The sequence below is a fragment of the Corythoichthys intestinalis genome, chromosome 19, assembly GCF_030265065.1.
Source record: "Corythoichthys intestinalis isolate RoL2023-P3 chromosome 19, ASM3026506v1, whole genome shotgun sequence".
In the NCBI taxonomy this organism is placed as follows: Eukaryota; Metazoa; Chordata; class Actinopteri; order Syngnathiformes; family Syngnathidae; genus Corythoichthys; species Corythoichthys intestinalis.
In genome coordinates, this window is record NC_080413.1 from 3964648 (window position 1) to 3989128 (window position 24481).

Below are 24481 nucleotides of genomic sequence, written 5' to 3' on the forward strand. Positions count from 1 at the left end.
TCGGAATCGTATCGGAAAAGTTTTTTGTCTAACTTTTGTTGCGGTAAAAAATTCGTGTATTTTTTTTCTCTCTTATTTAAAACTTGTTTTAGCTTTGTTTTAGTGTTTTGCTGACAGAAAAATAAGTTTTGTTTGGTAATTACGTTCTTTGTAATTTACGCAATGGGTGAAAAAGTTGGAATCGTATCGGTATTTTCGTAAATTGTGAATTTGGCTGCCATGACGGCGCTAGACCCTCAGTTCATTTAAACCTCGAGAACTAGCTGTTATTGCTGATGTTTTAGTGCAAAAAATCAAGATGCAAATAAAAAAAAAACAAAAATCAAAATACACCAAACCCAGAAAATAATTGCAAAAAAATCACCAAAAACTAGAAAACAATGGAACACTTTTAGTTTGTCATTATTGGGCCCTGAATGTCCAATTCATTTAAACCTCGAGAACTTTATTGCTAATGTTTTAGTACCAAAAATTGCACACAAAAAAATCCCTGAAAAAAGATGCAAATAATGCAAAAAAACAAAAATCGAAATCTCCCTCCCACCTCCACCACCCCCCAAAAACAAAGAAAAAAAAATGCTTAAAAATTACAAAAACCCTGAAAAACAATGGAACACTTTTAGTCCAATCCCTTTTGACTCTTAACAGATTGGACGTTTCGCGGCGTTAATAGCAGCCATGAAGCCAAACGTCCGTTCCCATCGCGAGGAATCGGCAGCAGACGTTTGAAGGTTACGCTTCCGACCGGTAATTGAAATGCAAACCGAGCCGAGAGGGGATCGATGGCCATCTCTGTTTATTTATGAAATCAATATGCTAACTGTCCCTCATGAGTCCGTCGCCAATGACGGCTTAAGTCGCCGTTCCTCGGCAAAGGGGCGTGTTTGACTTTGTGGGGGGGTGGGCAATTTGCCGCCTGAGTCGACATCCGCGCCGTCCGGGTGGGAAATCTACATTGACGTGTCATTGAAGAACTGTTTTAATGCTAAAGTCGTTGTTTTTCTTGGAATATTTTAGTGTTATTCTCTGTCAGTGATGTAAATAATGTTGGATTGTAACGTTAACCCCAGTTTGAATTTATATTAAATTATTTCAGTGGTATTGACGGTGCTAGACGTCCAATCGTGAGGCATCCGGTCGTGCGTCTGCTGTGAATTGGAAGGATTTTGTCGCTAGTAGACGTCCAATCCATTTGAAGTGGGAAGGTAGCTGTAAACCCTCCCACTTCAAATGGATTGGATGTCCAGCGCAGTCAATGGCAACCAATGAGCATTACTCATACTAAAAGTGTTTCTTTGTTTTGTTTTGGGGGGTTTTTTGTTTTTTTTTTTTGCAATTTTTTATTTTTTTCTCGTTTTAGTGGATTTTTTTTGGGTGGGGGGGTTACTTTTTTTTTTTTTTTTCCAGTTTCATTCGCTTAAACATTAGCAATAACAGCCAGTTCTCCTAGTTTAAATGAAATTGGACGTCTAGCGCCGTCAATGGCAGCAAATGAGGGCCCTGTAATGACTAATTTTAAGACAGAAAATTACTTTATTAATTACTTACAAAATTAAGCTGAAATTTACAGATAAAATGGACGAAAAAATAAAATGAAAAAAATTTTTTAAGAAAATAGATTTAAAAAAAATATATATACATATATATATATATATATATATATATATATATATATATATATATCCTTTTCAAAATAAAAATAAATAAAAAAAATATAAAGGGCGGAATTCATTAATAAATTCCTATATGTGGTAAATGTAGTAAAAAGTACTTCTTTTACAGTATTTAAATATTTATATATACAGTATTTGTATATATGTATGTATACTATGGATGGGTGGATGGATCTATTTTTTTTCTCAATTTAGGTTTTATTTATACATATATACTGTATATGTTTGTATACTAGTATATGCCTATTTACTGTGTATATATTAGGAGCTGTCAAACGATTAAAATTTTTTAATCGAGTTAATCACAGCTTAAAAATGAATTAATTGTAATTAATCACAATTCAAACCATCTATAAAATATGCCATATTTTTCTGTAAATTATTGCTGGAATGGAAAGATGAGGCACAAGACGGATATATACATTCAACATACTGTACATAAGTACTAAATTTGTTTATTATGACAATAAATCAACAAGATGGCATTAACGTTAACATTCTGTTAAAGCGATCCATGGATAGAAAGACTTGTAGTTCTTAAAAGATCAATGTAAGTACAAGTTGTAGAAATTTTATATTAAAACCCCTCTTAATGTTTTCGTTGTAATAAAATTTGTAAAATTTTCAATCAAAAAATAAACTAGTAGCTCGCAATTGTTGGTGTCAGTAATTACACTATTCTCATGGTGCTTAAACCCATAAAATCAGGCGCACCAAATGGGCAGCAGAGGGAGACAAAAAACACAAGTAACAAGTGGCCATGACACTGTGCTGTCATTTTAATATGTTTGAGCGGGGAATGTCAAAATTATCGCGTTAACGCGATATATACATATATATACATATATATATATATATATATATATATATATATATATATATATATATATATATATATATATATATATATATATACATATATATACACACATATATATATATATACATATATATATATATATATATATATATATATATATATATAATAAGGCTATCAAAATTATCGCGTTAACGGTCGGTAATTAATTTTTTAAAATGAATCACGTTAAAATATTTGATGCAATTAATGCACATGCCCCGCTCAGACAGTATTCTGCCTTTTGGTAAATTTTACAGCAACGTTTTTTGTGCTGTCTAACAGCGAACTCTTGTGGTCGCTTTGCGACATGGTTTATTGCTTTCTTGCCAGTTCAATATGGCTGCACGATGTCTCGGGCTGACGCCTACGTTGTAATGTTGTGCTTATATGATCCTTGGACAAGATTTGTCCGTAAGTATGGTTGTTGTAAAGAATGTACATATTATGTTAGTAAGTGAACTGTTATATTTTTTGTGTGAGACGCTTTTTGTTTATGTTTAGTGAACCTGTATAGCGTGCTAAGCTAACGTTGTTGCTAATGCAATGCTTGTGTACTTTTTTTTTTTGTAGTTTCACTACAGTCTAAAGAGGACAATGGTTTGAGGCCATTTTATTAATAAATCAGATGAAAAAGGAAGAAGTCTGATTATTAAGGTGTCGTTCACTAGCTGTCTAGCTTTGGAAAAAGTAGACGCTTCGGAGTGAGGACAGCATAGACAGATTTAAATGACAGTAGAGTGAAATGCCCACTACAGTCCTTATGTACCGTATGTTGAATGTATATATCAATCTTGTGTCTTATCTTTCCATTCCAACAATTTATTTTACAGAATATATATAATTTACAGAAAAATATGGCATATTTTATAGATGGTTTGAATTGCGATTAATTGCGATTAATTACGATTAATTAATTTTTAAGCTATAATTAACTCGATTAAAAATTTTAATCGTTTGACAGCCCTAATTTATATATATATATATAATTTGCATTTACTGTCTATATATAAACTATATATATTCTATATATGAATGTATGTTTACTATATATATAAAAGTGTGTATATATACAGTATATTTATACAGTATATACTGTGTACGTATATGTACGTATGCATATAAAATTGAATTATTATTATTTTCATGTAGTTATGTATTCCCTAATGCTTTTTGACATATATTTATTAAATGTAAATTCAGGCATCAAGGGGTTACTTCAACAGTATTTTAATGTTATTACTTTTTTTTTGGTCATATTGCAATTTTTGGGGCAACAATTTCCAAGCTTACATCTCACAAAATCGTGCTCGTCGAGTATCTCGTATCTCAAGTCACCAATGAATATAATCTATGTACTATGTATTATTTTAAATCTCACTCACACACTCCGGGCAAAATGATGCATTAACTGTTAAAGCGTGGTGAAAACGAACCCTGCCATTCACTGATTTAATGCCACTCACTTCCTGTCAATGTTTTATTAACCACTGAATGAAACACACACTCTCACACGCGCACACACAGTGTGTGGCTGCGTCTATGTTAACAGTCCCGACCTGATTAAAAATGCATAAGAGGTGTTTTTTTCCCCCCAAAACAGGAAGTGAATCGGCGGATCAATAGATGTGATCGAGGCACAAAGCAAAAGGCTAGTGAAGATTAGAGATAAATACTCAATTGTAAAGCAAATTAGAAGTTAAAATGTTGGAAGAGGTTTATTGGTATTTTGACGAGAGTGAATACTAAATAGTATTACATTTTTTTGTCATAAAATGTTTACTTTGTGGGAATTTATAGCAATAAAATTGATTTTTTTTTTTTTTTTTTTTGAAATCGCAAATTTACAATATTTTTCCATTTAATCTTGTGAAAAGGTCTTTTTTTGTAATATTTTTTCAGCTAAAACGACGTTTACTTGAAATATACTATTGGGATTTTTTTTTTTTTTAATACCAATAATGTTAGAATTTTTTTCTTTTAAAATTTAATAACGAACAACTCTATTAAAATATTATACTTTCAAATATTACTTCTTTTGTTTTTTTAGGTATTTTTAATTGTATTACTACTGTTCGACAGACTTGTTTTCTCTCATGATACTAAATTGTATTCTCAGAAAATGTGATTTTTTTTTCCTCCCTGTTGTACAATCTATGATATAAAAGTTTATTCATTTTTTGTCGAAATATTCCGATTATTGATATGTAGTGGATGTAAAAAGCAGTGCATCTGTATTTTGGTGTCAGCGCAAATCTCGCCAATAGCGTTTTGGGAAGATCTGGTCATAATTAGTTTTTATTTATTTATTTTTTTCCCACACTTAAGATTTATTCAAGTATTATGATATTCAAAACCACGATATCAAGTGGACGTAAAAGTCAGCGCATTTGGTGTTAAAGCTAAACTCGCCAATAGTGTTACAGGTAGTCCCCGGCTTATGAAGAAGTTCCGTTCCTGTGCTGGCGACGTAACCCCGATTTCCGCATAAATCGGAATTAACCCTTTAAATATCTCAAAACACCCTCTAAATTAAAAAAAAAAAACTGTCCAAAAACATGTATTATATGTCATTGTACTGTCCTCGCCAAGATATTGGCGCTAAGTCCTAGCTAGACAGTGAGCTAAGCTCCGAAATGACAGTGTCAAAAGTCCATGTGGTTTTCTGACTTTATTCACCTGCTCATAACATCAACACTTGCAGCATAAAAAAAAAAAAAAAATTAAATTAAATTAAATCAGTATCATCTTCAATAAAAGCAATTCAATTCAAATTTGCGTTTACAAAGAGCTACTTATACAGCAATAACAAACGATTAGCATGTATCAGTTAGTGTCCGCACCTCATCAAAAACAATCACATAAACTCACCCTAAGTATTCGGCCACAATGGCGTACCGCAAGCAACACGTCACTTTTACTCATTAATATTAATGACGTTAGCAATTGTTGCTAGGCGGGTCAACCTCCAGTTTGTCCCTAAAATAATAATAAAATAAATAAATAATAAAGTAGTGTAGGAACGAGATGTTTACTGAGCTAAACCTACCAGTCCTGTCTGAAAATGATGTCCCTGGTGCCAAATTCACTGGAGAAGATGTGAAAGAACATTCAATGTTCAGTAAAGAGATGTCTTGAGTGTCGAGGGCTGAAAAAGACAGGAAAAAGAGCCGACCTGATACAGAGTTGGCCTTTTTATCGACACCTTTTTCTTGTGTGCACTGCCAAACGCCACTGACAATGACATTCTCCTGTTTCAACAATCGATCCTTTACCACCATATGCCCTGTCTTTCTTATATATTATATCCAATGGTTGTCTTATGTCTCTGATTGTTCTTGGGGGCAATTTACATTGCTATTTTTGTGTAGCGATTGTAAATGCTACTCAGTGACGGCCAACAAACACTTTTGTTTTTTTTTGCATTAATAACAAATCTTAATTCTGTAATTTATTTACACTTCGTCCTTACTAAAGTTGTTTTTTACAACAGAAAAGGTAACAGTGGCAGTCAGATACCATTTTATTTTTTTTCAGGTCATTCATTGTCAGACAGAAGCAGCACGGCAAAACGCCACGCTAAAAAATAAGTGAAAATACCAAATGGCTTACCTCTTCATCCTCTGTAGGACCATGGCCCCCAATGTGAATGGCTTCACCTTGCTGGCGTTAAACTGGTCTTATGGACGTCCGCTCAAGTTGATCCATTCTTCACATTTTTTCCTGAGTTTTTGGTTTTGGGAAACGTATGAAGAAAATGTCCTTCATATGTCGTAATGTCTAGAGTCGTTTCTACAAGTCCCATAGCAGCAGTGTTTGATCGGCATGTTCTTTTTTGAAAGATTACCGGAGAAAACAAGCAGAAATAACATGGATTGAATGCGAGGGCGTTTCAGAATGACTCACTTTCACGTTACGATGGCGACGTCACGGTCTAAAGATAGCATTTGTGCGGTACGCTATTGGCTAACTTGCATTGCAAAAGTCCACTAGCCTGAATGCTATATCATGCTAATGTTTACCAGATAGTTTCTGATGCGCACGAGAAACAATCTGTTGCGCACCAGATTGCTTAAATTTATTTTATTTCTGTCGATGGCCCTTTGGGGATCCGTAGTTTTGCTTTTTATTTGTGTTATTTTTAGTATTCGGTTATTTGCAATGTTGTTATATTTTTGTTTGTTTTGGTGGTACAGTATTTTTGTGTTACTGCCATTTTTAATTTTTTAAACTATTTTTGTGTCATTTTGTGATGTTTTAGTGTTGTTTTGTGCATTTTTAATGTTTTATATTTTCATTTTTTTGTATCTTTAATATTTATTTTTATGGCAGTTTATTGTGTCGGTCTGTTTTTTGTCTTGTATTCTCTTGTGTTGTTTTGCTCAGTTTTATTTTTATATTTTTTCTTCCGAGTTTTTGGTTTCGGGAAACGTATGAAGATATGTCGTGATGTCTAGATTCGTTTCTACAAGTTCCATAGCATCAGTGTTTGATCGGTATGTTCTTTTTTGAAAGATTAAGGAGAAAACAAGCAGAAATAACATGGATTGTATGCGAGGGCGTGTCAAAATGACCCACTTTCACGTTACAATGGCGACGTCACGGTTTAAAAATAGCATTCGTGCGGACGCTATTGAAAATGCAAAATAAAAAGTACAAAGGGGTTATATACAACCATCGGCTGCTCTGTGTGTGCGTGTGTGGGGTAGGCAGGCGTGTCTGTTCATGCACTTGCTTCCTGTTCTACGCTTCCTGCGCCAAAATAAAAGCAAGCATCACATAACAAAAGTCAACATTTAAAAAAAAATAAAAAAACGACGCGACGCAGGTGTCGTAAAGTCGAAATCGCGTAAGTCGGGTCCGTCTTTACCCAGGGACTGTATAAAATTACCATAATATTCTCGCAAAGTGACATCCTTTTTTCTTGACATAATAATGTTTATTCTTATAAAACAAGGCTTCTTTTTGTTGAAATATTATAATTATTGTGATGTAGATGTGATACAGTTATCAAGACCACAATATGAAGTGTGCGTAAAAAGCAGCGCATCCAAATTTTGGTGTCGGCGCAAAGCTCGCCAATAGTATTTTGTTTCTGTTCATCATTATAGTTATCACATTGTGGTGGACACAAGGCTAGTGTTAAATACCACAATATCAAGTAAATGTAAAAAGTATAGATGTCCCGATCGAGATGTCCCGATCGATCGGCATTACGTCATTTTCAAAGTATCGGACTCGGCAAAAAAAATATCGAACATGCCTTTTTTAAATTTATTTTTTATTTTTTATTATTAAATCGTTTTCTAATTGTATTTAACGTTACAGACATAATATGTTACACTCATCCAGTCTTTAGTTTAGGCTTAAGGTAGGGTTATCAAATTTATCCCGTTAACGGCGGTAATTATTTATTTATTTTTTTTAATTATCACGTTAAATTAACGCAATTAACACATGTGCTGCACGACCCACTCACGCATTGTCGCGTTCAATCTGTAATGGCGCCGTTATACCTATATATAGAGCTAAAAGGCAGCGTGAAATGAGTAGTGAATTTTGTCATGGTTGCACTTCCCATCATGCAACAGTTAAATGGCTACAGTATCATTTACTGAAAGCTCAACAAATACACTACATGGCAATATTTAGTCACAATTTACAAAGTCACATTTATCCTTTAAGAATTACAAGTCTTTCTATCCGTGGATCCCTCTCACAGAAAGAATGTTAACAATGTAAATGCCATCTTGAGGATTTATTGTCATAATAAACAAATACAGTACTCATGTTTGAATGTATATATTCGTCCGAGTTTTATTCATTTTTTTCTTAATGCATTGCCAAAATGTATATGATCGGGAAAAATTATCGGGAATTGGAATTGAATCGGGTGCAAAAAAAAAAGCAGTCGGATCGGGAAATATCAGGATCGGCAGATACTCAAACTGAAACGATCGGGGGCAAAAAAACGTGATCGGAACAACCCGAGTAAAAAGCAGCGCATCTGAATTTTGGTGTCAGCGCTAAGCTTGCCAATAGTGTTATAAAATTGCCATAATATTCTCGTAAAATGGACACATTTTCTTGACATATTAACGTTTACTCTTATAAAACGAGGCATCTTTTTGTTGAAATATTCTAATTCGTGTGTTGTAGACAAGTGTAATGCTCACGTAAAAAAATATCTTGATTTTGGTGTCAGCGCAATGCTCGCTAATAGTGTTTTGGAAAGATCTCTTCTCTGATGTACACAAGTTTGACGCGCAAGACCACATAACCAACTGGACATAAAAAGCAGCGCATCTGAGTTTTGGTGTCGGTGCAAAGCTCGTCGCTTGTGTTTTGGAAGTAGGGCTGCAGCTATCGATTATTTAGGTAATCGATTACCGTAAATTTCGGACTATAAGGCACACCTGACTATAAGCCGCCTCCCACCAAATTTGACACAAAAACGGCATTTTTTCAATAACTGGAATATAAACTGCAGCTGTCCTCACTGTATTATGGGATATTTACACCAAAAGATATTAACCGGTAAAAGACTTTTTTTTGACAGCGGCATCATACGGCCGTCACCAAATGAACCACCATGAAACTTTGAACCAATTGGCTGCAAAGCTTCATTGCTTCAAGAAGCTTCATTTGGCCATCAGTGCTCCCTTGGGGGAGGCAGTCAACCTCTGCTGCCAACACTGTTGTTGTCCATCATGCCTCCTAGCATGCATTGCAGCGCTACAGATGTAAATAACAATCAAAATTCATGTTCTGTGGTAATTATTTCTTCAGTTACTGTTCTAGTTGTTTCATTAGTTGCTAGTTAAGGTATTTGGTAAAACTTTATTTGACAGTGGCGCTATAAGACTGTCATTGGACCATCATAATTATGACTTGACACTGTCATAAGCATTAATAAATGTTTAAAACGGATGTAAATTCCGGCAAATCTCACTTTTGACTAGATGAAAAAGATCCGAGCTGGACATAAATGGAGTTAGTGACATTATTTGCCGGATAACACCTAATGACATAAGCATTCATAAATGCCTATTATATTGTCATGTCATAATTATGACAGTCTTATGACAGTCTTGTGACACCGCTGTCAAATAAAGTGTTACCCATTAACCCAAATAAATCAACAAATAAGCCGCACTGGACTAAAAGCCGCTGGATTCAAAATAAAGGAAAAAAAGTAGCGGCTTATAGTCCGATAATTATGGTAATTTAAACATTAGTTAGTTCGAATAATCAAGTTTTGGATTATTAACATTTAATGTGTTGCAGGATAAAATTTAGGATATGTTAAACAAACAAGTGTTTATGCTTGCAATAATATTTATTTTGGCTTTGCTAAGATGACACTATCAAAAGAGCATTAAATGCGAATATAAAATCAAATTCCTGAGTGTTTCTTGAAACGATGCAGAACTGCTTTTTCATTTCACAAGAGCAATAAATGCATTTAAAAACCTGATCTTAGCCTCAAAAGATATTCAAAAAATGAATAAATAAATGAGGATCTACGTACAACAAAATAACAATTGGCTAACTTTTGCAGCAAAAGTCCGCTAGCTTCAATGCTATAAACTGCTATAACTTCGCCCTTAACAAATTGTTCAACAGAAAAATCCCACAAAAAAAAAAAAAAAGCTAAATATACTTCTAAACTAAATAACGCATGCATAAACAAACATTAGCTCAAACAAAAACATATCTGACGTTGGTCTTAACCGGGAGCAGCTGCATTCAGCCATGTTAGACAAGTTATGGCATATTCACTGTTGCTACTAGAGGGCAGTGTATCCACCCTAATCAATAAAACGAAATGCAACACTTTCAAAACAAACCATTACAACTTCACTCTAATTAAGCAGCAAAATTCAAAGCTTTTTTCTAATCGAATTACCCGAGTTTATCGAGTAATCGTTTTGAAAGGGTTTGTTTGTCACTGTAGTTTATTTTTTTGTGCAGGCTCCTAAGCAGAATGCCCTCAGATGAGCGTCACCTGTCGTCCAGCTGCGGTTCTTACGTAAAAACGGAACCCTCCAGCCCGTCGTCGTCACTGGTGGACACGGGCAGCCATCACAGCCCCAGCGGCAACTCGGACGCCAGCGGCGGCTACGTCAATGTGGGCGGCGGGGCGCGCTCCCACGCGCTGGACTCGCCCGTCTTCATGCACGGCATGGGCGGAGGGGGCGGGGCCTGTCTGCGCCGTTACGACGACTGCTCGGGAGGCCTGGCCGACGAGTCACCCATCAAGTGCGAGTACATGCTCAACGCCGTGCCCAAGAGGTTGTGCCTGGTGTGCGGAGACGTGGCGTCAGGGTACCACTACGGCGTGGCTTCCTGCGAGGCCTGCAAAGCGTTCTTCAAGAGGACCATACAAGGTCAGCGACTCGCGATGAACTCACTGACTGCCAGTGACGGGCTAGACGGCCAATCCATTTAGACTGGCAGGGGCGAATGAAAGTTGGTTCATTCCAGTCTTTTAATGTTAAAATGTGTGGCTAGTAAAATGATAAACATTTTTCTCTTATTATTACAACTTTATTTTCATAAAACAACTTTTTTTGTAAAATTAAGGGTTCCATTGTTAGCCTTTTTGTTTGTGGTAATATAATTTATTTATTTATTTTTAATAAAATTCCAACTTTTTTCACATATTTAAAGAAATTACAATTTAAACTTCTGACAAGTATACAAATTAATAAATGCTCAACTCAAAGAGACGACTTCTGGCTAAAAATCCAGCCGAATTCAAAGCATCATCATATTTGGTAGCAAGCGATCACAAAAATTTCGTCTCTGACCTTTGACCTTATATCCCTAAAATGTCTTTCTCTCTCTCTTTCATTTTATAAACATATCCTATTACATTGATAAAAAATATCTCTATTCGTTCTTTCGTTATTGCGAAATTCCTTTGCTGACCTCTGTGACCTTTGACCTCTTTACACCAAAATGTAATCACCGGTTCTGTTTCATATTACTAACATATCCTGAAATTTTTATAATGACTCATAAACGAATAAAGTGATTATCTCGAGCACAAACAGATATATGGAACTGAATATACCGTATTTTACGGACTATAAGTCGCACCAAAAAAAAAAAAAAAAAAATACACAATTAAAAGGCAATAAACATTTTTAAGTCAAACAGGAGTATAAGTCACAATTTTGGGGGGCATTTTTTTAATTCCGCATAAACCAAAACAAATATGTTAAAATAATATTACCGTAATTTTTGGTCTATAAGCCGCTACTTTTTTCCCTCATTTTGAACCCTATGGCTTATAGTCCAGTACGGCTTTTTATTTTTATTTGGGTTAATGGGTAACACTTTATTTGACAGTGGTGCCATAAGACTGCCATAAGACCGTTATAATAATAACATGACACTGTCATGGTCATTCATGCATGCTTATGACAGATGTCATTAAATGTCATCCAACAAATTATGTCACTAACTCCATTAATGTCCAGCTCGGATCTTTTACATCCATTCAATTGTGAGATCATTTGCCAGATGACACTAAATGACATCCGTCATAAGCATTAATACTCATGACAGCGTCATGTCATAATTACGACGGTCTTATGACTGTCTTATGACGCCACCGTCAAATAAAGTGTTACCAAATGCCACAACAATCAATTAGTGAAACAACTGAAACAGTAACTGAAGAAATAATTAGAACAGACCATGAATTTTAATTGTTATTTACATTCGTAGCGCTGTCATGCATTCTATGAGGCATGTTGGACAACAACAGTGTTGACAGCAGGTGGCAACAGAGGTTGACTGACTCTCCCAATGGAGAAGTGATGGCCAAATGAAGCTTGTTGAAGCAATGAAGCTTTGCTGCCATGGTGGTTCATTTGGTCTTATGACAGTCGCATGATGCCGCTGTCAAATGAAGTGTTACCAAATGCCAAAACTACCAATTAATGAAACAACTGGAGCAATAACTGAAGAAATAATTAGCACAGAACATGAATTTTGATTGTTATTTACATCCGTAGCGCTGCAATGCATGCTAGGAGGCATGTTTGACAACAACAGTGTTGACAGCAGGTGGCAGCAGAGGTTGACTGTCTCCCCCAAAGGAGCAGTGATTTCCAAATGAAGCTTGTTGAAGCAATGAAGCTTTGCTGCCATGGTGGTTCATTTGGCATTATGACAGTCGCATGATGCCGCTGTCAAATAAGGTGTTACCAAATACCGTAACTAGCAATTAATGAAACAACTGGAGCAGTAACTGAAAAAATAATTAGCACAGAACATGAATTTTGATTGTTATTTACATTCGTAGCGCTGCAATGCATGCTAGGAGGCATGTTGGACACCAACAGTGTTGACAGCAGGTGGCAGCAGAGGTAGACTGACTCCCCCAATGAAGCAGTGATAGCCAAATGAAGCTTGTTGAAGTCATGGTGGTTCATTTGGTCTTCTGACAGTCGTGTGATGCCGCTGTCAAAATGTGTTACTGGTTAATATGTTTTGGTATAAATATCCCATAATACAGTGAAGATAGCTGCGGCCTATCGATGAACAAATGCCGTTTTCGTGTGAAATTTGGTGGGTGGCGGCTCATAGTCAGACGTTTTACAGCAAAAATTACAGTAAGTCAGACATGATTATGTTGCAGGCCCAGCTAAACTAGCCCAACCTAGCCACAAAAGTGCGATTTATACTCCAGAAAATACAATATAACCTCCTTTCATAGGTTACATATTAATAACTCATGTCTAGACAATGCTGATCTGCATTGAAATTGACTCACAGAAATCAGTTCAACTTAAATATCTTAACGTTAAAATCCAAAAACATCCAGACTTTCAATCTTGAAGCGCCAAAACGTTGCACGGTTTCCGCATTCATTGAAAAGTCTCGCCTTTTTTTCAAGCCGAGCATCATTCACAAGGCGCCCGGTGACTTTGCGTCATCCCGCGCCCCATCGTCTTCGCCTTTGCGAAAGGACGCCCCCGAAATGAAGCCAACGTGTCCGTCATTCGTCCCCAGCCGCGGGACGCTCAGTCAATAACAATCAGTGTTGGGTGACTGTAATTAAGAAGACGGCGTTTCAGCGGGAGAAAGTCAAGAAAGGAGCCGGGCGAGGGGACGTGGGGGGCGGGGTCTCTTTGGGAAGGGACGGGGGTCCAATTAGGAGAAGGCGTCCTCTAAATAAAGAAAGGGGACGCTGGTCACTCACTGAAAGGAGACGGCGCTTTAATGGAATGCTAATCAGAGAGGGAGGGAGGGGTCCCGGCCCCGCTAAAGCAGGGGGACAAGGAGAGGTCCGGCCTGAGTGGGGACGCATAATAGCGTGGCATAATAATATATCAAAATTTACAGGGGAAAAATAAAGCGAGGTTAAGGGAGGGACGTTAGACGTCCTCTGAGGGAAGAAAGGTGGACGCCGCAAATGATTAGCTAAGAGGCTATGTCAGAAAACGGCATCCAATGTTTGCTTTTAGAACCGTTGCGGCAATGTGACCTCATTTTTCCAAACCTAGGAATGTCATTTGAAATGTTTGAGGATTACACTAAAGGTGGGAGAATATATGGATAAGGTGAAATATTGCGAAACTTATCAAAATCGTTACCTAGATGTTCCAACTTTTAATTTAGATTTATACAAAATTTGGAAAAAAATTACAGTTCCCCAGAAATTTGCCAAAAAATTTCCCATTCATTTTTAATGGGATGCCACATTCAGATTTCCCATTCAATTCCAATGGAATTTACATTGCATTGATGCCATTGACGGCCATGTATATCAAATCTATTCTATTGATGCCAATGTACTTGGACTCCATTGACGCATATGTAAGTGGATGCCATTGCTGGCCATGGACATCCAAATTTCTTGGCATGGTAACTAGCTACGTTATCTGCCTCGTTAACAAGCTTATGTTATAGTATTTTTTTTATCAAATCTATCAAATCTAGACAAACTAAACACACTGGAGTGAACTCTCGTAGCTCGCAACATTTAAATCCCTTAAATTTTGTGTAAAGTGACGGATGATGGTCATGTAAATGTGTAATCGTGTTGGAGGTGATGCTTCCCCTGGCAACCACCCTCCGCAAGCATGTCAGCCGTCCTTCTTCCTCAAAGCCACGGCCGTCTGTTTCTTTTCGGTAGCCGAAGTACTCCCATACTAGCGACTTTTTTGAGGAGGGGAAAAAACTCACCGAGAGACACAGGACAGAGTAACAACTGGAGGGGGAAGGGTGAGTGCTGCCGCTCCAAGCCACGGATTTCTCGCTGCAATTTAAGGACTTAAAAAATAGCTAATACCGTACTACGGTATGACGGAAAATTTTAGAGGTTTACCGCGGTTAACCTTGGAATTGGTAACTGGCACATACCTAGCATGGGCATTAAATTAGTTTAAAGTCGCATTACCGTATTTTTCGGACTACAAGTTGCACGAGCCATAAAATTCCCAACGAAGAGAAAAAAAACCACATACAAGTCGCACCGGAGTATAAGTCGCATTTTGGGGGGGAATTTACTTGATAAAATCCAACACATAGAACAGACGTGTCATCTTGAAAGGCATTTTAATATAAAAGTCAATAATACAATTGAACACACATTGCCAAAGGCAGAACGCGAACGTGTCCATAGCTATTAAGTTAACTATAGCATAAACAACATGCTAACAAGTTTACCAAACCATCAGTGTCACTGCAAAACACCAAAATAACATGTGAAATGAAATCATAATGTGTTAATAATTTCACTTATAAGTCGCTCCTGAGTATACGTCGCACCCCCAGCCATACTACGAAAAAAATTGCGACTTATTGTCCGAAAAATACGGTAAATCAGGTTTGCTGATACCTATAGAAACCCTGATACTGTCAGAAAGTCATACAGTCATATGCTTAAGTCACACTCCTAGTTCTAACCCTAAGTCATATTTCTTTTTACAAAGCATTAGCTCAGCCTTGATCGCTTTTGTTTCTTGTCACGTAACAAATTTGTTATTTTCCGGGGAGAAAAAATTGAGTTTAATTCGTTTTATGAAATGTCACTAATTGCTAGGAGTGTAATATAAAGTATACATCGATGCGGGTAACTGTAAATGGACACAAAATCAAACAGATGGTGTATGATACAGAATTGCTAAGTGCAAAGTGTATTTGAACTGTATTGTACTGCCAGCTAGCAAGCCGTACGTGCCAACATCCTGGCTCGCATGTGACCTCTCCGGCACCCTCCTTGCCAGGGATCCTGACAAATGTTGGCACCTTCTCCTTCACCAACAAGAGGGGGTTGACTACGTGTGTATTAGTGATGGGGAGGGGGTCATTTTTTGGCAGAGCCTGCCACCACCAACACCTGGTTTGCTGTTTTTAGCTCCCATTAATGCATCTCGCCGCTCACGGTACATTGTGTAAACATTCAATCAAGGGATTTGGACCAATGGGGGAAGAAGTGTCATTGGATTTGCCTTGTTTTAACAGCGAAGTGTATACAATTTGAATTTTCTAAGCATCAATAATGTCATGAAATACAGGTTTAAAAGTATAAAACAAAATACGTTTTGAAGCAAACAAAATGTGGTGAAAAAAATATTGACTGCAAAAAAATCAGTCATAAAAAAACATATAAAATACATATTTAAATGTGCAAAAAAGTGTTTAAAAAAAGTTTTTAAGCAAATTGAATGTGGTTGAAAAGTAAAAAATATGAGCTGTACAAAACTGAGTTATAAAAAATATTTGACATGGCAGGTAGTCCCCATGTTACGACGTATTCGACTTACGCGATTTCAACTTTATGACGCCATTTTGTCTCTGGTCGGGTTTTTTTTGTTTTTTTTTTTGTCGCATAGACAGAACCTTATTGTATCTCACAGTATCATATTTTATACTTTACTGCGTAAATATGACAAGTGCTTTACTCACTAAACGTGAAGTTGTTCAGCTTTACAGACCTCAAACAAGGCAATTATGCTTTTTGAAGCACAATTAGAAAGTAAAGTAATTCCTTCACTTTTCACAAATTGTAAAGCTGTCACACGCATGTACATTTATGTTCAAAACGACACATTTTACCAATATTGGTGAAGAATTGGTGTTCAAACGTCCATCTAGTATGATCAATATGTACATTTAATAGATTAAATTAGCCTAATTTGCCTAACAAAAGTCTGCAATCTTTAATGCTACGAATGCTAACGTCTTTACAATTCTCATAGCAAACCGCTCACACGTAACTCCACAAACAGTAACTGTAAACTTAATTAGAAATGCATACACAAACATATATTAGCTGAAACAACTTACAGCCTTATATGGGCCAAACCAGAGTATAGCAATCTTTTATCCATGTCAGACGAGAGTCTGCTCCGCAGTCATAAGGCGACAGTCCAGCCAGACCCCACGCTGCCAACAGAGGGCATCATTAAACAAAATACAATACTTTTGGACTTTTTGGATAGTTATATTGAAATTTACTTAAAGACTTAATTCCGACATGGGCGAAAATTCAGGTTACGTCGCCAACGTAGGAACGGCACTCGTTCGTAACCCGAGCACAACCTGTATTTGACATTGAAAATTAGGTTTTTCAGCGAAGAAAATATGGCTTCAAATGTAAAAATATTAACAATGTGAAGGGGAAAAACGTTGGAAATTTTTACAAAAACCAAGAACTTTTTAAAAAATGTATGATGCAACTGATTGTGCATACTTTTCCTGAATGACAAGTATTTTTAGCGCAAAAAAATAATAATAATAATAACATTTTGAATATATGACATGACAAATGAAATCTTAAATAGCATTATTATTGGAATTAAAATCATATATTAAGACCATTCAACTACCGTAATTTTCGGTCTATAAGCCGCTACATTTTTCCTTCATTTTGAATCCTGCGGCTTATAGTCCAGTGCGGGTAATTTGTTGATTCATTTGGGTTAATTGGTAACACTTTATTTGACAGCGGTGTCATAAGACCGTCATAATTATGACATGACACTATCATGGGCATTAATGAATGCTTATGACGGATGTCATAAAGTAAAATTCGGCAAATGTCACCAACACACCATTTATGTCCAGCTCGGATCTTTTACATCTATTCAAAAGTGAGAACATTTTCCAGATGACACAAAAGGACATCTGTTATAAGCATTCATTAATGCTTATGACAGTGTCATATCATAATTATGATTGACTAATGACAGTTTTATGGCGCCACTGTCAAATAAAGTGTTACCAAATACACCATAACTAGCAATTAATGAAACAACTGGAACAGTAACTGAAGAAATAATTAGCACATAACATGAATTCTGATTGTTATTTACATCTGTAGTGCTGCAATGCATGCTAGGAGGCATGTTGGACAACAAAAGTGTTGACAGCAGGTGGCAGCAGAGGTTGACTATCTCTTCCAAGGGAGCAGTGATGGCCAAATGAAGATGCTTGAAGTAAAAAGCTTTGCAGCCAACTGGTTCAAAGCTTCATGGTTGTTCATTTGGTCTTATTACAGGCGTATGATACCGCTGTCAAATAAACTGTTACCGGCTAATATCTTTTGGTGTAGATATCCCATAATACAGTGAGGACAGCTGCGGCTTATAGTCCAGCGTGGCTTATCTGTGAACAAATGTCTTTTCGTGTCAAATTTGGTTGGTGGCGTCTTATAGTCAGGTGCGCCTTATAGTGCGAAAATTACAGTATATAAAATTATTTGGCAAAGGGCAGATGAAAAAAAAATGCGTTTTAATATCTGCCGTTGAGCTCCTTCTGTTAGTTTTACTTAATTGTTGTAGTTTTAAGATTGTTTACCGCCACCGTGCAATGTGCCTCTCAAATTTCTGCTCCCAATTCAAGACAGCAAAACAGCCAAATAATGTCACAGATTTCAAAAAATTGTTAGTGTATGTCATGCAAAGGTGACCCCGGTGAAGGAGAGTCATTTTTTGCGCTACTTTGACATTCCGCAGCCGCCCAAAACACCCCCAGTTGTGATTCACAGATAAATTGACTTCATTAGGGTGACGATGCCCGCCGCTCCCCTCTTTGGGTACATCCCTCTTTTCTCCTCTTCCAGAGGATGATGGGAAGTCTGCCCTTTCTGAGTGACGCAAGGACTTTCGTCGCACTACAAAGCGCCATGTTTTATTCAGTTCTGTGTGAAATCTGTTTTTTGGGTACGATCGCTGCCAACCACTCCCGGTCCAAATAGATTGGACATCTATCGCAGTCATTGGTATTCAAACTTGATCACACACTGCAGGCTCTTAATCTTAAAACTATAAAAAATCAAAAACAAAAAATGTAAAAAGCAAACGTTTTAGGCAAAACGGGAACATTTTAGCTTTTGTGATACCTCAAATAGCAAAAAATAGATTAAAAAGTTTATGTATTTAAGTAAGTTTTGTCTTCAACTCAAAAGCTGTGCTAATTTCAAATTAAAAGAATGTCATTAAATTTGTTTACGTAAAAAAAAAAAAAAAATGAAATGCTATTAGCTTGTGAACGCTGAATTACCGTATTGGCCCGAATATAAGACGGTGTTTTTTGCATTGACGTAAGACTGAAAAAGTGGGGGTCGTCTTATATTCGTGGTCTAGACATTATACCCATTCAGGTTGCTAGATGGCGCCAGATATCATTGAAGCAATGTTTTGTCATGACAGATCTCAGCTACTCTCAAGTTTAACCAGTTTGTATTATTTTATTGCAGTGTTTTCCTTATTCAGATTTGTTTCAAGACTACAGTTACAGTTAGACTTCACTTTGATGGTCAATGCAGGTATTGCAATTTTTTTTGTTTTATCACAATAGATTGGTTTATTTACATTTCAAACACCAGAAGCCATTCGTTTACGAATGTGATTGCACTTTAGTGTACATATTTAAATGTTCAGATATTAAGATTTGAATGAGACAAAATAACATGCTTTTTCTTTCAAATACGTTGTTATAATCATTTGTTTCAGATGTACTGTAATTATTTTCTGAAAAAAAATATTTGGTGTTCAGTCTTTTTTTCAAACTTGAGTCTTGAAAAAGAGGGGGTCGTCTTATAATCAGGGCCGTCTCATATTCGGCCCAATACGGTAACTAAAAAAAATGTAAAAAGCAAACGTTGTTGGCAAAACAGGAACACTTTAGTTTTTGTGATACCTCAAATAGCAAAAAATAGATTAAAATGTTTATGTATTTTCCCACTTATCACTAATTTTTGTCTTCAACTCAAAAGCTGTGCTAATTTCAAATTTAAAGAATGTAATTAAATTTGTTAAGTTTTTTTTTAAAAATGCTATTAGCTTGTGAACGTTGAGTTAAAAATCTTTGAGGGTTAATTTTTTTTTTTTTTTTTTCCTGCAGGCAATATTGAGTACAGCTGCCCGGCCACTAACGAGTGCGAGATCACCAAACGAAGACGCAAATCGTGCCAAGCGTGTCGTTTCATGAAGTGTCTCAAAGTTGGCATGTTGAAAGAAGGTAAGTGTGCCATTTTGGATTCCTGGTAAAATGTTGGATGGTTATTTTCACCATGGATTTGGAGATGCGATGGTTTTGTTTTAACGCGTTAGCTATGTCTGGATTGAATGTCAATCGCCGTCAATGGCGGCCAATGCATTCAAACAAGATCTTTTTCGTCCTTGTGGTTTTTGGAGGTCGTTTTATGTTGCGTGAGGAGAGTTTGATGATTTTCTGCTGCTTGAGTAATGCGTGCAAGGTAGCGGCAGGCCACTTTGGCCCAGTGAACCCTTAAACAAGGCCAATAAAAGGTCAGTGAGCCACTGGAAAAAGGCGGTAATTGCAACTGGCGGAAAGTATGGTGTCAGTCGGCGCTGTCAGGCGGGACGCTAATAGCAGCACTAAGACTACCTTAGTGCTACTCTAGACTGTGAAATGTAAAAAAAGGATTTGGCTTGTATGATTAGCGTGTTTTATGGATATTTTTAGTCAATTGGTTTTTTTCAGCATGCGTTTGGCCTTATTTTGGAGTCTTATATTGTATCTAGTGTTTGTTTTAATGTTTTTTTCTTTTAATATTGATTTGGGTTATGTTGGTCCAGTTTTTTTTTTTGTTTTGTTTTTTTTTGTTACTTTTAGTGTTGTTTTATAATTATGGCAGTTTTTTTGTTTGTTTGTTTGTTTGTTTGTTTGTTTTTTACTGTTATGTAGTTTTATTTATTTGGTATCCTCATATGTTGTGTTGTATTGAGCCCCTAACTAAAGGGACACAGAAATAAATTGAACCAATCTGGTGTGCACCAGATTTTTTCTGGTAAATATTAGCGTTATAAAGCATTTAAGCTAGCGAACTTTTGCGATGTAACTTAGTCAATTGTTGTAAACATTTGCATTATATCGCATTTAAGCTAGCAAACTTTTGCGATGCAAGTTAGCCAATTGTTGTTAACATTAGCATTACATAGCATTTAAGCTAGAAGACTTTTGTTATGCAAGTTAGCCAATTGTTGTAAACATTAGCATTATGTAGCATTTAAGATAGAGGACCTTTGCTTTGCAAGTTAGCAAATTGTTGCAAAAGTCCGCTAGCTTAAATGCTATATAATGCTAATGTTTACCAGACAGTTTCTGCTGTGCACTTGAGACAATCCGGTGCGCACCAGATTGCTTAAATTTTATTTTATTTGTCCATTTAGAGGCTCTGTAGTGTTGTTTACTTTTTATTTGTGTTATTTTTAGTATGCTGTTATTTGCAATTGTGTTATATATTTTTTATTTTGGTGGTATTTTTGTGTTACTTCCATTTTTTAATTTTTTTTTTTTTTTTTTGTGTGTAATTTTTTGATGTTTTTGTGCATTTTAATGTTTTGTATTTTTATTTTTATTTTTTTGTATTTTTAGTGTTGTTTTTTTCATATGGCAGTTTTTTGTGACAGTCGAATTTTTTTGTCTTATGTGTTGTTATGCTTAGTTTTGTTTTTGTATTATTTTTGGTATTCCTTTTTGTAATGGATTGCCATATTTTTGTGTTATCGTGTCAGTTTTGTCTGTAATTTTGCATATGTCATTTTCAAATTTATTTTGTATTATTTAGTGTCCGTTTGTGTTATGTGAATGTTTTGTGATAATATACATTCATATTTTCTCTCAACTTTTTTTTAAAGAGCTACTGAACAATGCTATTTTTAACATGTTTCATGTAATTTTTTTTCTTTGTTGTCATTTTTCAAATCTTTTCAAACCCATTTCAGCACTACCTGACTCCATATTCCTAAGATACTGTAAGATGTTGAGATAGCGTTACAAAGCGTTATTTTCCTCCGCACGCAGATATCCAATATCACTGACTGTCAGGTCTCCTTCCAGATCAATATCAGACGCCATCTATAGACTAAAATGACATCATCGCAAGATATCCCTCTTGTTTAGATGTAGACTTATTTAAATAAAAACGATCAATTTTGCATTCAATATTTCAATTGAACGCTGGCTCAATGTAAACATGCCATGTTCACATATAGATTTTTATGCTTAGCTTTGATCACACTATCATGTTCATTCTCTTACATTTTGACTGCTTGTTTTTCTGAAGAGCAACTTTGACACCTAGGGGGTGTCGAGGGGTCGGGGGAAGGCTTTCCAACAGCTGTCTAGTTGTACTCCCTCTTCTCAGTACTGTTCCATGTCACATGCCAGAGGAGATAATCAGGTGTCCGGTTCGAAGGGGTAGAAAAAAAATCATAAATAAATGCTACCAGAACGTTGGCGGCAATAGTTCAACTGGATTGGAAGAGTATTGCCGAACCTATGAGTAATTTAATGAATGAAACAATTTTGCTTACTTTTTGCTTCAAGTTATTTTGCGCCATCTGGTGTGAAAGTAAGATACGATCTTTGCAGAGGATAAAGAATACATGTCCACATAGTTTGTTTTTACATATCTGTTGTATACCACATGATAACACCGCTATGTAGATGCTAATTGTTAGCATTAGCAATAAGCCATGGCTTGTTTTACAGAAAAGATGATGCATTGGTATTTTTGTGTGTACTTTTAATGTAAAACTTAAACTGAGAGAGGCATGATTGTTTACTATCTTCCAAACTTTTGTTTGATTGTGAGTTCATATTTATATTTTTTACTCATAGAAATATGAAAATTAGCAACAGCGCTTCCGTTTAAAAAAAAAAAAAAAAAAAAAAAAAGGGATCTCAAGACACCTTCGTTTTGTCCATATTCACTTGTAAAGTACAGAGACTTTTGTACTGTGTGTGTTAGCATATATACGACAGACACCTTTGTGCTGTAGATGTTAGCTTATACAGGGCAGACACCTTTCTGCAAGCACGCTCAAAACATCAGCTTATATAGCATTGTTTATTTAGTATTAGGCCGTGTTCACACTTGGCGCTTTTGAGCGTAGAGTATCCTAAACGGGATTCTATCTTAAACGTCGCCATATATAACGGTTAGTAACGTTGGTCAACCAAATAGGCTAAAGTAGTCCATCGTTATGCTAACGATGGACTACGTTAGCCTATTTGCCCACTCTCACGCTTTGAGCGTGAGACACACGCAATTGCCTGTTTCCTCACGCACACACGCCACGCATCCAATTTCTCACGGGGCAAAATTTTGGTCACCCCCAACAAAATCTCACTCCTAGGTTTTTCTAAAAGTTAGCTACTCTGCCTTTGTACCGTATATGTTAGCTTGTATAGGGCAGACACCTTTGTACTGTATATTATCTTATACAGTACTTTGTACTGTGGGTGTTAGCTTATACTGTACAGACACCTTTGTACTGTGGGTGTTAGCCTATACTGGACACACTTTTGTCGTACTATATGTTAGCTTATACAGGATAGACACCTTTACTGTATACAGAGGTGGGTAGAGTAGCCAAAATTGTACTCAAGTAAAGTAGTGTTACTTAAAGTAAAAAAGTACTATTCCCAAAAATGTATTTAAGTACAAGTAAAAAAGTATCAGGTGAAAAGAATACTCAAGTAATTAGTAACATTGTGAGTAACTGCTTACAAATTCGTGAGAATTAAATTTTTTTTTTTTTTTTTTTTTTTTTTTTTTTTTTTTTACTGAGCACAAAGTTATCTATATGAACTGTTGTTAGAATGATACTGTACAATAACCCATTACATAACTACATGAAGCCAAATAAATACCAAAAAAAAAAAAAAAAATCATTCCAGCGAGAGAAAAAAATGACAGAAATGAAGCATTATTCGTCCAAAGAGCATGAGTGCCCTCTAGTGGAGAAAATTGTTCTTAGTTTGAATAGTGAATACTGTAGTTCCTTCGTGGTTACTATTATAAAATTAAAAGTATTATATCTCCGGTTTTCCATGGTCAATCAGGTGCCAAATAAAGACTGGAAGAGGGGTTAAAATCCACGCTTTTGAGTCATGTTGACGGTAGCGCTCTATGTCAAATATAGTACTTCAGTTTTTAATGGTGATTATAAGACGCCACGTGATTGAACAGGCTGGTGTGATCATAGGAAAGCAAGCTTTTGTCTGATTAGTATATTGTAGTCATGTGACTATTGTGGCGACGTCTCATTGGTGAAATTGATAGGGCTACTCTTGGCATCGCTGGGGAAAAAAAAATCTAATATGTTGAATAAAGAGGAAAAATGTAACAACTCCTGTGTAGCCCAAAGTAGCGGCGAAAGTCGTTTTTTTTTCTTACAAATCTACTCAAGTAAAAGTAAAAAGTATGGCTTAGTAAAACTACTCGTTACATGTAACACGTTTACTACACACCTCGGACTGTATATTAGCTTATACAATACAGACACCTTTACTATGAGTTAGCTTATACAGTACAGACACCTTTCTAATGTATGTGTTCGCTTATACAGGACACACCTTTATTGTATATTAGCTTATACAACGCACACCTTTGTACTGTATGTGTTAGCTCATACAGTACACACTTTTGTACTGTAGATCTGGCTTATTATAT

At 36.0% G+C, this 24481-nt stretch overlaps 1 protein-coding gene across 2 annotated transcripts in view; it reads left to right on the forward strand.

Moving 5' to 3' along the window:
* esrrgb (estrogen-related receptor gamma b) overlaps positions 1 to 24481 on the forward strand; it is a 61370-nt gene that overhangs the window by 7757 nt on the left and 29132 nt on the right. The window contains exons 2-3 of one of the 2 annotated variants that reach the window (XM_057823372.1): positions 10504 to 10919; positions 19900 to 20016. In XM_057823372.1, coding sequence (XP_057679355.1) covers positions 10504 to 10919; positions 19900 to 20016 — 533 coding nt within the window. Of the gene's footprint in view, positions 1 to 10503; positions 10920 to 19168; positions 19322 to 19899; positions 20017 to 24481 lie in introns of those variants that run through there. The other variant, XM_057823373.1, reaches the window with a different exon arrangement.